General features: G+C 45.3%; 1 protein-coding gene across 1 annotated transcript in view; it reads right to left on the bottom strand.

Annotated features, from left to right (window-relative positions):
* Window positions 1-13,234, bottom strand: part of fat4 (FAT atypical cadherin 4) — a gene marked incomplete at its 5' end in the record, with an annotated part of 141,699 nt that overhangs the window by 43,754 nt on the left and 84,711 nt on the right. The window contains one exon of the mRNA XM_083652436.1: window positions 12,313-12,487. Within this exon, the coding sequence (XP_083508562.1) occupies window positions 12,313-12,487 (175 nt within the window). The remainder of the gene's footprint in view (window positions 1-12,312; window positions 12,488-13,234) is intronic.

The raw sequence follows: 13,234 nt of genomic DNA, 5'->3' as shown, positions 1-13,234 counted from the left end.
CCACACAGACAGGTTCCTCTGTAAGCCTCTGATAAGCCCGACCCAGAAAGCATTGTCTAGCTCTAGTATAAACATATGGCCGAGTCCAAGCACCTTATTAGTGTACATTACCAGTGGACAAATCACATTAACCTCCAAGTAGGTGCCGTGGCCATACTTTCTTGAAGCGGAGGGGGTGCGAGTATGTGTTAATTACAATTAAGCGATGTGTTTTGTGATGGCTGCAGCTGCGACGAGGGGATGTACCACTGAGGAGGAGGAGGAGGGGGGGGGGGTGATTCAGGGGAAACAGCAGCACCACCCCCCCCCCCCCCTCCTGAGAAACGGTGTGAGCCCTAAGTTGCTGCGTCTAAGCCGCGCTAAGAACCAGGTTTGAGTGTCTCTGCTGGCACAAGAGATAATCTCTTCCTTCAATACGACTGACTGATGTTTTGTATGACGAAGTCCAAAAACGGAATTGGAGTCGAGCTGCACACACGAGGGGGACAATCCTGGGATGTCCAAACAACTGGGTTCATTAAACTGGGAAGCATAGGACAGGTTGACTTAGTGGAGACGGATGAATGTGTGAATTTATGAGACAGCCCATCTGCAGCCTGAAGCTTAGGGCTAAACGGTTAATTACCGCTTTATGGACTGCGGGGTAGATTGTGCTCTTAAGAGACGGCGTAAATAAAACACATCATTACTCAGGGTGGGGGGTGGGGGGGGGGGATAGATTGGCCGGCATCGAGGCGAAATTGACATTTTTCTCCCTCTGAGAAGCTGTTGCTTTGCGACAAAGCTGCTTTTAATGCGACCCCGTCCAAACAGCCGTGAATGGCCGCCGTAGAGCTGAGTGCCGGGGGTAGCGAGCTGTCCCGCTGCACCGGGTGCCAAACACAACAGAGTAAACAGAGGTTTTCTCACAGTTAACAAGCAGGGGAGTGAAAGGGATCTCTCAGTCGCACACTCAAAAGCCCGGCTATACCGCGCTAAAGGGGGGAAAGAATATTTCTAATAATACGGCAATCTCCGAGGCATTCGTCAAATTAGGCCTCAAATCTTCTACAGCTCGGCAGTTATTTATGGAGTGCTGTGTCTGAACGCATTTTTGCATAATTTCATCCCCATATGTTACGGATAGAGTTCGGCGGTTTGCAGGCAGGCAAGGAAAGTCTATTCACAGACAAAACGCTGCCGTTTTTCTCGTGTTTTTGGGGCACATGTTGAAATTTAACGAAGTGATTTGCCTTTTGTGCCTTTTATTACAATGGTTCTTTTATTTGCTGCATTGTTTGATATTTTGGAAATCCCTGTTGAGCAGTGCATCTGCGGACCACGCCATGGCTGTTTTCCATTCTATGGTGACATGGCCATCACAGCAGATCCTAAGCAGTGTGTGTGTGTGTGTGAGAGGTGGGTGGAAAACACATACTGCACACTGGCAAGTAGAACCCGCCTCGTAACTACCACGCCATAATGTTCATACATGGGCAATATAACTTGCAATATGACGTTTAAAAAGCGCTTAAGAGTGAAAATAGCAAGACAGAAGGCCCGCCAAGCTGTATGTTCTATTTGTTCATTTCCAACACCACCAGTTGGATAAATATGTTTGCAATTTGGTACGAGTTGAGTTATGAGTGAATATTATTTGGAGTTTTCGATGCTTTATGAGACGGCGATGTGCTAACCAGGGTCCTCAGAGAAACCCAATGCAAAAACACCATTAAAAAAAGAGAGATCTGGCCTTGCCTGGCTGCCACAAAGCTCTAATCATCCAGCCCACACCACCTCTTTAAAAGCCCTATTAGATAGCAGAGCTATTTACACAAACATCCAGATCCAGCGATTGTTAAAGGGTGTACCAGAGAGTGGAAAGAGGGGGATAGGAAAAAACTCTGCAAGACCACATTGTTACTGCAACGGTTTTTTTAAGAGCTGATCTAGAATGTTACTGCTCTGTTAAAGTTCATTTGAGGAACCTGATATTTTATTTGGCTAAGTCTTGTGTTGCCACAAGACCGGAGTCTGGCTGAAAACTTCAGAAATGGACCCCGTTAAAGATTTATGGTGGCAAGCTCTGGACAGTGATCTAGCAATGCCCCAGTCCACCACGCTCTATCAGTGCTCTTTCGGGCTATTTGCTGTACTTTCCATTTGGCACATTTGAGCGAGCTTATTTACTCAGGTAAGGCCAGAAAGATCCGTCTGTTGTTCTCTTACAAAACTAAACACGCATAGATGATGGAGGGATGATGGATAGGGCTGCAACTAACGATTGTTTTCATTGTCGTTTAATCTGATTTCTCTATTAATCGATTAGTTGTTTGGTCTATAAAATGTCAACAAATATCGATCAGTGTTTCCCAAAGCCCAAAATGACATCCTCAAAATGCCATGTTTTGGTCATAGAGGAGTAAAGAAACCAGAAAATATTCACATTTAAGAAGCTGGAACCAGAGAATTTTGACTTTTTTCTTTAAAAAAAGAATCAAACCTATTAATCAAAATAGTTCCAGATTAATTTAATAGTTGACATCAATTAATCGTTGCAGCTCTAATGACGACTGGAGATTGACAGATCCTTATCCAACCTGTCAAGATAGGGAGCGGGGGGGTACTGCAAAGAAAAGTCTGGGAGAAGCTTGGGAGGTTTACAGAGCAGATTCATGGGAGCCATTATAGAGTAGAAAAGATCCTGCTTTTAAATAGGGACAGTCATTAAAATCTTTATCTGCTAAGCGGACGTTTATCCCCCGAGAAGAACCCCCCAACACTCCCCCCACCCACCAGCAAAAAGGCTATGTACAAACAGTGTGACACTAAGGAGTGACGTGCTGGAGGGAAAAGGCTATGTACAAACAGTGTGACACTAAGGAGTGACGCGCTGGAGGGAAAAGGCTATGTACAAACAGTGTGACACTAAGGAGTGATGTGCTGGAGGGAAAAGACTATGTACAAACAGTGTGGCACTAAGGAGTGACATGCTGGAGGGAAAAGGCTATGTACAAACAGTGTGACACTAAGGAGTGACATGGTGGAGGGAAAAGGCTATGTACAAACAGTGTGACACTAAGGAGTGATGTGCTGGAGGGAAAAGGCTATGTACAAACAGTGTGACACTAAGGAGTGATGTGCTGGAGGGAAAAGGCTATGTACAAACAGTGTGACACTAAGGAGTGATGTGCTGGAGGGAAAAGGCTATGTACAAACAGTGTGGCACTAAGGAGTGACATGGTGGAGGGAAAAGGCTATGTACAAACAGTGTGACACTAAGGAGTGACGTGCTGGAGGGAAAAGGCTATGTACAAACAGTGTGACACTAAGGAGTGATGTGCTGGAGGGAAAAGGCTATGTACAAACAGTGTGACACTAAGGAGTGATGTGCTGGAGGGAAAAGGCTATGTACAAACAGTGTGGCACTAAGGAGTGACGTGCTGGAGGGAAAAGGCTATGTATAAACAGTGTGGCACTAAGGAGTGACGTGCTGGAGGGAAAAGGCTATGTACAAACAGTGTGACACTAAGGAGTGATGTGCTGGAGGGAAAAGGCTATGTACAAACAGTGTGGCACTAAGGAGTGACGTGCTGGAGGGAAAAGGCTATGTATAAACAGTGTGGCACTAAGGAGTAGGGCTGTCACTTTTCATTCGAAATTCGAATGCAACTTCGAATGTGGGGGAAGGGGTTCGTTTTCGAAATGTAATTTGAATGTTCGAATTTTTTTTTTTTTTTTTTTTTTAATTTTTTTTTTTTTTTTTTTTTTAATTAACCAAAATTAACCAACTGCTGCTTGCTGGTAATGTTAATCCCATGTCAGAAAAAGTCTCCAGATTTGTCGCGTTAGTCTCTTCTGAGAAAGATTGTCTCCAGGGTCTGAAAAGTTGTCTCGAGTTGGATGCAGCCAAGTTTGTGAGGCAGTGTTGTGACTGTGAGCGTCCAAGCTAACACGTCGGGCTGATGCCCGGTGGGCTGCAGTGGGTTGCACCAGCTGTGCGTAAGTTGAAACGTAAGCTAGTTTGAACGTAAAGTCTCACTAAGTCCGAGTTTACGCACTACTAAAAATATTTGGGTTGCACCAAGTGAAATAGTTACAACGTAGGCATAAGTTAGAACTTAAAATTTACACCTACGTCTTACTAGGTGTAAAGTCCTCCGTAAAATAGCAGTTGGCACGGATTGCAACTTGGCACCGTGGCGCATCATTGTTTTGCGTCCGCAACGCGCTCTCCGTGATAAATTACACCCTTTGATATTTATGACTCACGCTTTTGTTTCCCACAAGCTGCAGCACTGCATACAAATTAAAATAACCGCAACAATTTAGTGAGGCAGGATGGTGGTATAGCCTACAATACTGATGAAGAGCTCACAGATAAACGTTAACAGTAATATGAACCTAAACGAACGTTACTCAATAACGTTCTCATTTGATTAGTGTTGATGAAATATGAAAGCACTAATTTGCGGTGGGCAACATGTCCTGTTTTCACTCCACTTAAACAACCGTAAATAAACACCGTTTCCACCGTGCTTTTCACTGATTGGTCACAGATACTGTACACGTCATTGTCTGCGACACTATTTTGGTTAGTATGGACTTTAGGGTCTACTACCTAGTTAAGATGTACCTTACGTCTCCGTGGTGCAACCAAACAAAGACACAACTTTAGTGTCAAACTAACTAGTTTGAACGTAGCAGTTAGTGTGGACTTTACACCCTAACTTAAGACAGAACTTACGTTCAGCTGGTGCAAGAGGCTGCTGGACTGAAAAAAAAAAAAAAATTTTTTTTTTTTTTTTTTTAATTAATCAAAAAACTTCGAATATATTCGAACGAATATTGGGCAATTAAAGTTCGTTCGAATTTTATTTTGGGGAAAAAGTGACAGCCCTACTAAGGAGTGACGTGCTGGAGGGAAAAGGCTTTGTACAAACAGTGTGACACTAAGGAGTGACGTGCTGGAGGGAAAAGGCTATGTACAAACAGTGTGACACTAAGGAGTGACATGCTGGAGGGAAAAGGCTATGTATAAACAGTGTGGCACTAAGGAGTGACGTGCTGGAGGGAAAAGGCTATGTACAAACAGTGTGACACTAAGGAGTGACGTGCTGGAGGGAAAAGGCTATGTACAAACAGTGTGACACTAAGGAGTGACGTGCTGGAGGGAAAAGGCTATGTACAAACAGTGTGACACTAAGGAGTGACGTGCTGGAGGGAAAAGGCTATGTATAAACAGTGTGGCACTAAGGAGTGACGTGCTGGAGGGAAAAGGCTATGTATAAACAGTAGGGATGCACCGATTGCCATTTTCTTGGCCGATTCCGATTTCCGATTTTTGAATAGTCTGACTTGCCGATACCGATTTTTGCCGATTCCGATTTTTTTTTCTAAAAACAACAATTGACAGCTTACACAAACGTTTTTGTAACTTTGTTTAAAAATTAAGATTCATAGAACAATTCTTACATCTAATGGGGATCCAAATAAACAAATAAACAATTCTTATCATTTGCATGAAGTAGGACCTTCTCACTCAAACACTCAAAATAAAAGTGTTCCAGGTTAGGCTACTGGACAGAGCTTTTTTGTGCAAATACAATGAATACAAAAATTAAATTAAATCCAATAGCCTATATCCCACAGCTATCATGCATTTACTTTTCCAAAAGAAAACAGGTGCAACAGAACATCAAAATGATCCATGGACAAGGAGTTTATAGACTGGCTCCAGACCAGTCCTCTTGAGTAGAGGGGAAATGAGTTTATGAGTTACAGTAACGATCTTCAGTCTGAATATCAGGCGGAGTTTACACACAGTCCGAAGTTTGGTATGCGTATTTTTATCTGCCATCCGAAAAAATATCGTCATGCACAGAAAACGTTGCACACTTGTGAGTCCGATGCATTTTTATTATTATGTCCGTCGTTCTCATGTCGTTCTATTTGCAATACGAAACAAATAGTCTCTCCTGTATTCACGTCACGTTACAACATGACTTGACAGGCTGAGGCAGCAGCGCTGATGTGGAATGGAAAAGCAGGTCGGGGAATGGTTATCATACTGGACACAATGCTCGCGTTCACCTCGCCAAGCCGGCTGTGCGCGGTGGCGGGTTGCTGGAGCACCGCTTCCCGGGGAGAGAGAGCAGAGAGAGAGGGGCCAGTGAGGTGAAGCGAGCCGCTCTGACTGGACTCCAGCCGAGCGGGACTCGGCCGCATCTCTGTCTCCACGGCTTATTTTCGACTTGCATGTGTGACAAACTGCGAGCTTTGTCTACTTCACTGACGGTGAAAAAAATCCACAACGAGGAAGGTATGCTGGCGTGTGTGGTGTGGTGGCTGGGTGCCTGTCTCGGTGCTTTGGGGTGCGCGCACGTCATGTGAAAATCGGCTCACAGAATCGGCTATTTAGAGTGACCGGAACAGATCACCGATCGAGGCCGATCACGTGAAAATCGGCCATTTCCGGTCACGTGCCGATCGATCGGTGCATCCCTAATAAACAGTGTGGCACTAAGGAGTGACGTGCTGGAGGGAAAAGGCTTTGTACAAACAGTGTGGCACTAAGGAGTGATGTGCTGGAGGGAAAAGGCTATGTATAAACAGTGTGGCACTAAGGAGTGACATGCTGGAGGGAAAAGGCTATGTACAAACAGTGTGACACTAAGGAGTGACATGCTGGAGGGAAAAGGCTATGTACAAACAGTGTGGCACTAAGGAGTGACGTGCTGGAGGGAAAAGGCTTTGTACAAACAGTGTGACACTAAGGAGTGACGTGCTGGAGGGAAAAGGCTATGTATAAACAGTGTGGCACTAAGGAGTGACGTGCTGGAGGGAAAAGGCTATGTACAAACAGTGTGACACTAAGGAGTGATGTGCTGGAGGGAAAAGGCTATGTACAAACAGTGTGACACTAAGGAGTGACATGCTGGAGGGAAAAGGCTATGTACAAACAGTGTGGCACTAAGGAGTGACGTGCTGGAGGGAAAAGGCTATGTATAAACAGTGTGGCACTAAGGAGTGACGTGCTGGAGGGAAAAGGCTATGTACAAACAGTGTGGCACTAAGGAGTGATGTGCTGGAGGGAAAAGGCTATGTACAAACAGTGTGACACTAAGGAGTGACATGCTGGAGGGAAAAGGCTATGTACAAACAGTGTGACACTAAGGAGTGACATGCTGGAGGGAAAAGGCTATGTACAAACAGTGTGGCACTAAGGAGTGACATGCTGGAGGGAAAAGGATATGTATAAACAGTGTGGCACTAAGGAGTGACGTGCTGGAGGGAAAAGGCTATGTACAAACAGTGTGACACTAAGGAGTGACGTGCTGGAGGGAAAAGGCTATGTATAAACAGTGTGGCACTAAGGAGTGACGCGCTGGAGGGAAAAGGCTATGTACAAACAGTGTGGCACTAAGGAGTGACATGCTGGAGGGAAAAGGCTATGTACAAACAGTGTGGCACTAAGGAGTGACATGCTGGAGGGAAAAGGCTATGTATAAACAGTGTGACACTAAGGAGTGACATGCTGGAGGGAAAAGGCTATGTATAAACAGTGTGGCACTAAGGCGTGACGCGCTGGAGGGAAAAGGCTATGTACAAACAGTGTGGCACTAAGGAGTGACATGCTGGAGGGAAAAGGCTATGTACAAACAGTGTGGCACTAAGGAGTGACATGCTGGAGGGAAAAGGCTATGTACAAACAGTGTGGCACTAAGGAGTGACATGCTGGAGGGAAAAGGCTATGTACAAACAGTGTGACACTAAGGAGTGACACGCTGGAGGGAAGTGAAAGACATGGGATTTCTATGCGAGCGTATCGGCTATAATAGGCATGGTCCCAGAGATGTACTGTGCCTTCTCTTTAATTAATGTGACCAAACGCTGTGCATGTCAATGTGCCTTGAGCAAGCTCTGAAAACCACACAAACATTTTACTTTCCTCAATAGATTTTGGATTAAGGACATACCGGTAGCCTAACAATAATCACATCAAAATCCAAATTCATCTTAGATTCACAATGCAATATAAAACCCCACTGTAGACACACCACAAAGTTATGAATTCACATTCCCAGAACACTATGGGTAGAGGTGGCAATGTCGTTTCCATATATAGTAGCTGCATATGATGGCGGACATGGAGCAGTAGTTAACTAGATGTTTTGCACTTTCTTTGGCCAGTCCAGCTATATGGAGTCCACGCAGCATCTACTGTATTGTGCACAGGGCCCTAAACTGCCCAAGATTTAGGCAATGCTTTTGCAGTTATATCCGCATGCACCAATCACTTGTGTTAGTGGTTGATATTATAATATTTTACAGCTGAAACAGGTGTCCATGTAAGCATCAAAAGAACAACCAATTTCAAAAATAAGAAGAGTCCTGGTGATTTCTGGGCACAACAGGTTGGAGAAGCGAGCTTGAGACCGGAAGGTCGTCGGTTCAATCCCCTGGACCGGCAGGATAAATCTGGGTGGGGAAAGGGAAATGGCAGTGCTTGTCCCTCCCTCATTACCACCACTGAGGTGCCCTTGAGCAAGGCCCTTAACCCCAACTGCTCCAGTGGAGCTGATCAGTGGCCAGCAGATCAGACTGTGGTTGCTGGGCAGCTTCCAGGTATGAATGTGTGAATGTGAACAGGGCTCCTGAAAAAGAGAGCATTGCTCTCAGTGAGACTCCCCCTGTATAAATAAAGGTTAAAAAAATCATTAATTGTGATGTGGAGAGGAGAGCTCTTAGTTAATAACGTGGTTGACAGACACACATACACCTACATGCACGTACTATACGCAAGGAACACAAACATGTGCACTTAATGCACAAAAGACAAAGATACATGCATGTGCACCAGATGTTGCACACTTACAGACTTACACGCGTTACGACGCTTTCTAGGCCGAGGATTCCTGCGCTGATGCGCTCAAAGCAGATGGAAATCGTGCAACAATCTCGCAGCTCCGTGAAATATGCAACGTACCAACGGGTTTATCTCAATTCCTGATCAGATCTCTGGTTACACTTTGTTTGGATACAAAGAGTTTACAGTATATAGAAAGTCTAGATGTGATACAAAGCACTGCAGCTTGTGAACAAGGGAAGGGAGATAATCATTGAAAGAAGATCCTCTCAAGCTGCGGAACTGGCAAAGATCTTTGTCACATTCTTTCTATGGGAGGGCGATTCTGTGAAAGTTTGCGACGCATATTCAAGAATCACCGGCAGCGAGAAACCATAAGTGACCAACTGTCATCTATAAAAATGTGCTTTCTGGAGCCGCGGTGGCCCACTTAAAGCCTTTCCAGAAACACTCCCTGGCAGAGAATATTTCAGCGTGCGACTCTGTTGGAGATCTTATTGTTTTTCATTCTTCCATGGGGGCATAACTTGATGCGTTGCTATGGCAGTGGCTTACAAATCTGATTTTCCTGCAGTTGATCCCAGATGTTGGCCCCGGCAGTACAGAACAGCCCGGGACCCTGCAGCCCCCGTTATCTCCCTCTCTCTGCACCAGCAGACCTTCCCTCAGAAATGTTGCCAACAAACCTTCCATAAGCAAAGAGGAGAAGAAAGAGAAGAACTGCACACCAGGTCTGATCTTCAAGTCCCCCCCCCCCCCCCCTCAACGAGGCTCCTTGTAAAACACCTTTATGCAGCTTGTGTGGATGCCACGTTTCAGGGCACGAGCTCAAATGTTCAAATAATGACAGAAGTGTGCCAAACTCTGCTGTTCCTCCGCGCCAACAACCATTATGAGAACCAGCACCCGGTGAGCTCTGTTGTTTCCATCCATTTCGTGACAGACTTCACTCAGCACAGCCGGGCCCGGGCCTGAAACTCTACTCAGGCTCCCCGTTAATGACTTTACCTTTGGCGAAAAGCCTCCGAAAGAAAGGGCCCAGGAGGAGCGAGCGCCGTGCACAGACGCACGGTCGGCCACGCCCCCAATAAGTGCACGTCAGTCTATAATTCATTCATGGAATAATTCGCAAAAATGCACATCTGTCTGATCATAAGTCACATAGCACTCGGCCTTTAAGTACAAAATCAGCTCTTTTAGTCACGGTGAAGTGTTCACTGGGCATGAAGGATCCTGGCGTGGGTTTTACAACGTGAGGAAACAACATGAAAAGAAGCAACAGTACTTATGTCTTTAGTTATGTCCTTGGTTGGTTGACACATTTTTACAGACTTGGGCACTCGCCTACCACCACGGAGACCCGGGTTCAATTCCCGGCAGCGGTACCCTCTACGTTCCTACAGACACAATTGGCCGTGTCTGCAGGTGGGAAACCGGCGAGGCACGAGATCCGGTCGCTGCACTAGCGCCTCCTCTGGTCGGAAGGGGCGCCTGTTCAGGGGGGAGGGGAACTGGGAGGAATAGCGTGATCCTCCCACGGGCTACGTCCTGAAACTCCTCGCTGTAGGGTGAAAAGAAGCGACTGGCGACTGCACATGTATCGGAGGAAGCATGTGCTACACTAGTACACGGCTCTCCCCAGATCGGCAAAGGGGATGGAGCAAAGACTGGGACAGCAGGAGGAATTGGCCATTGGGGAGAAAATAGGAGACGAATCTGAAGAGATTTTTTTTTTAATATATATTTCTTTTACATCTGTCTGATGATGTTATGCAGAACTCAGTGTTGAAGTAGCTGTGTCTTTATGTCCTCCTTGGTTGACAAAATGTGACAGAAATGTACAGACTGATGCTATTGAATAATGCACTTTAAGGACGGTTCTTTCTTTGCGACATGGTGTTTTGGAGCAGAACCATATACAGCACTATGGGAAGAGAGTGGCTGAATTTAACGTGCCACGATGAATGTCTGTGGTTGGAAATGGGTCTTGGTAGACAGCAGAGTGGGAGACATGTCTGCACCATCATCCACCTTCAGGTTCTGCTGCCAGATAGCGGCTGGGAGAACCCCCCCCCCCCCCCCCCCTTCACCGTCTCAGCCTGGGCCTCAGAAATGTGAGAAAATGCTGTAGGGTCATTTGGACTGTAACTATGATTATGGGGTTTTTGATATTTTGATATTCTACCCCAAATCCCTCTTTATGCCTTTTGGCAACAGTGTGCTGAAATGTCCTGTCAAAATATTTTGGATTTGCTGTCAGTGCTCTAAAAATGGACTTCTTGTGGTGCGTACAAAGAATCGAATCCTAATTAGTATGTTGGCTTGTTGGGCAACTTTGGCCATGTGGTGCAACTCCCTAAAAAAACGATATGATGTGAAGTTACAACTCGTAACAGAACATGCACCAACTCCAACTTTTTATTACCTGGATTTGATCCTCTGAAATGGTTTAATCGGCTCTTAATCGGCTCTCTTCACACCTTTCAACCACAAGGCCTGAACACACGATGACGTATCACCACAAGTATGCCGAGTCATGATCTAATGAAATGTATCACTCTCGTTCTCTTTTTCACACGCCCGTATCCAACCAACCAATCCAATCTTCCACACGAAAACAAGAGACGTTGTAGGTTGTATGTATACGACGACATTGTCCCAATTCTCACCAAAAAGTCTGTGCACAAGTCAAAAATACACCGCGCGTTATGGACGGTCACATGGTCAGTGCAGGAATGAAACAGAACCACCCTCAGACCGTGACGGCTGTGCCAGCGCGGCCCCGGAGAAACATATACTTAACTGGGATAGCATGTGATTTGGCTACAGCGGGTTATACGCATGTACTCCTTTAACTGCACATTAACCGGCCTCGACGCAATAACAAGTTAACCTTTTATCTGGCTATAACAAGCTCTACCGCTGGATCCAAATAAACAGAGGATGCTATTCAATCAAACCCGCTGAGAGTTCTGAAAGGCTTCTGGGCAATAGTTCAAAAAACACCCACTATTTTGCAAGCTAAAAACTCCTGAATGTTTAGCTTATTGTGCCCAGTATGAAATCAAAATGCCGTTTGTTGACATTCTTGTTCGTTTATGAACATATTCTTTTTCACCTCGGTTTTGCCGGTTGATTACAAAATATGTCGAAGCGTTGCTAAAAATCGACAATGCCCATCTAAGCGTAAGGCAATGCCGATATACATCCTGTGTGGCGCTCAGTCCTCATCAGATATAGACTCTCTTTTTATAGCCGATGATGGATGATAAGTCAAACAGGTTAATGTGGTATGGATTCAGACATGAGCAGCTGATTTTGAAGCTGTATAAACCGTAACAAAATATGCTACTGCAAAGCGGTTGCTATCCATCACAATATCATCTTTTACTGAAAAAGCTTTAAACATTTCAAGATGGCGTCGGGGCGGCCCTCGCAGGTGAGTTTCTCGGCGGCGTTCCTACCTGAGTCGGTAGCGGTGATCAGCAGGGTGTACCTCCCCTGCGCCTCGCGGTCCAGCGTCTGCGTCAGGCTCAGCTGGCCGCTGGACGACAAGCTGAACGCCCCCTCGTCGTTCCCCCCGCTCAGCATGTAGCTCAGCTGACCGTTAGCGCCTTGGTCGTCGTCTCTGGCGACAACCTGGACAACACAGAGACAGGATGCTTAGAGACTGTGAGAGTGAAACAATCTTCATATCATATGTCTATTTGGCGACTTTCTGTCATCGTCAATCTTTATCCATGATAAATTAATAAATAAAACATGCATTACAATATGACACAACACAACGAGCACACGCTCTCTCTCGCGCGTGCGCACACACACAAACATGAATGACGCGTTATTCTCTTTAGGACTACAGGTACACTATACATAAGAGACACATGTACACACCAGTCAATAGACATAGCCGGCAATACATTATGTGAGCAACACGTTTCCAGTTTGTTTGGAATAAATAAAAGCAGAACTGGGTCACGGCCCCTCCCACGCTGTTTGATTGACAGGTGATCTCTGGGAATAAAGCAAAAAAACAAAAACAAAACAAGGATCTGGCATATTATCACTTTAACCACTTTCCTGTGAAGCATGCTCCCAAACGTTTTCACTACCACACTGCTCCATTCATAGAGTTGCATGCAAACCCGGGAATTACCCAGTGTAACACCATCATCTTTTTTGTTTTGTTTTACAGTGTAACACCATCATATTTTTTAAGTGACAATCATTACTCTATTCACTTTGTATGTATGTTCAGTCTTTCCCAGCCAGCCCAGTAATAACTACACTGCCACTCAAAAGTTTGGACACCCTGTATTTTTACTAATTTTCCACATTTTAAAATGATAGTAAAGACATCACAACTATGAAATAACACAAAATTGA

The sequence above is a fragment of the Poromitra crassiceps genome (assembly GCF_964638095.1).
Source record: "Poromitra crassiceps genome assembly, chromosome: 15".
Taxonomy (NCBI): domain Eukaryota; kingdom Metazoa; phylum Chordata; class Actinopteri; order Beryciformes; family Melamphaidae; genus Poromitra; species Poromitra crassiceps.
This window is presented reverse-complemented; position numbering and strand designations above follow the sequence as displayed.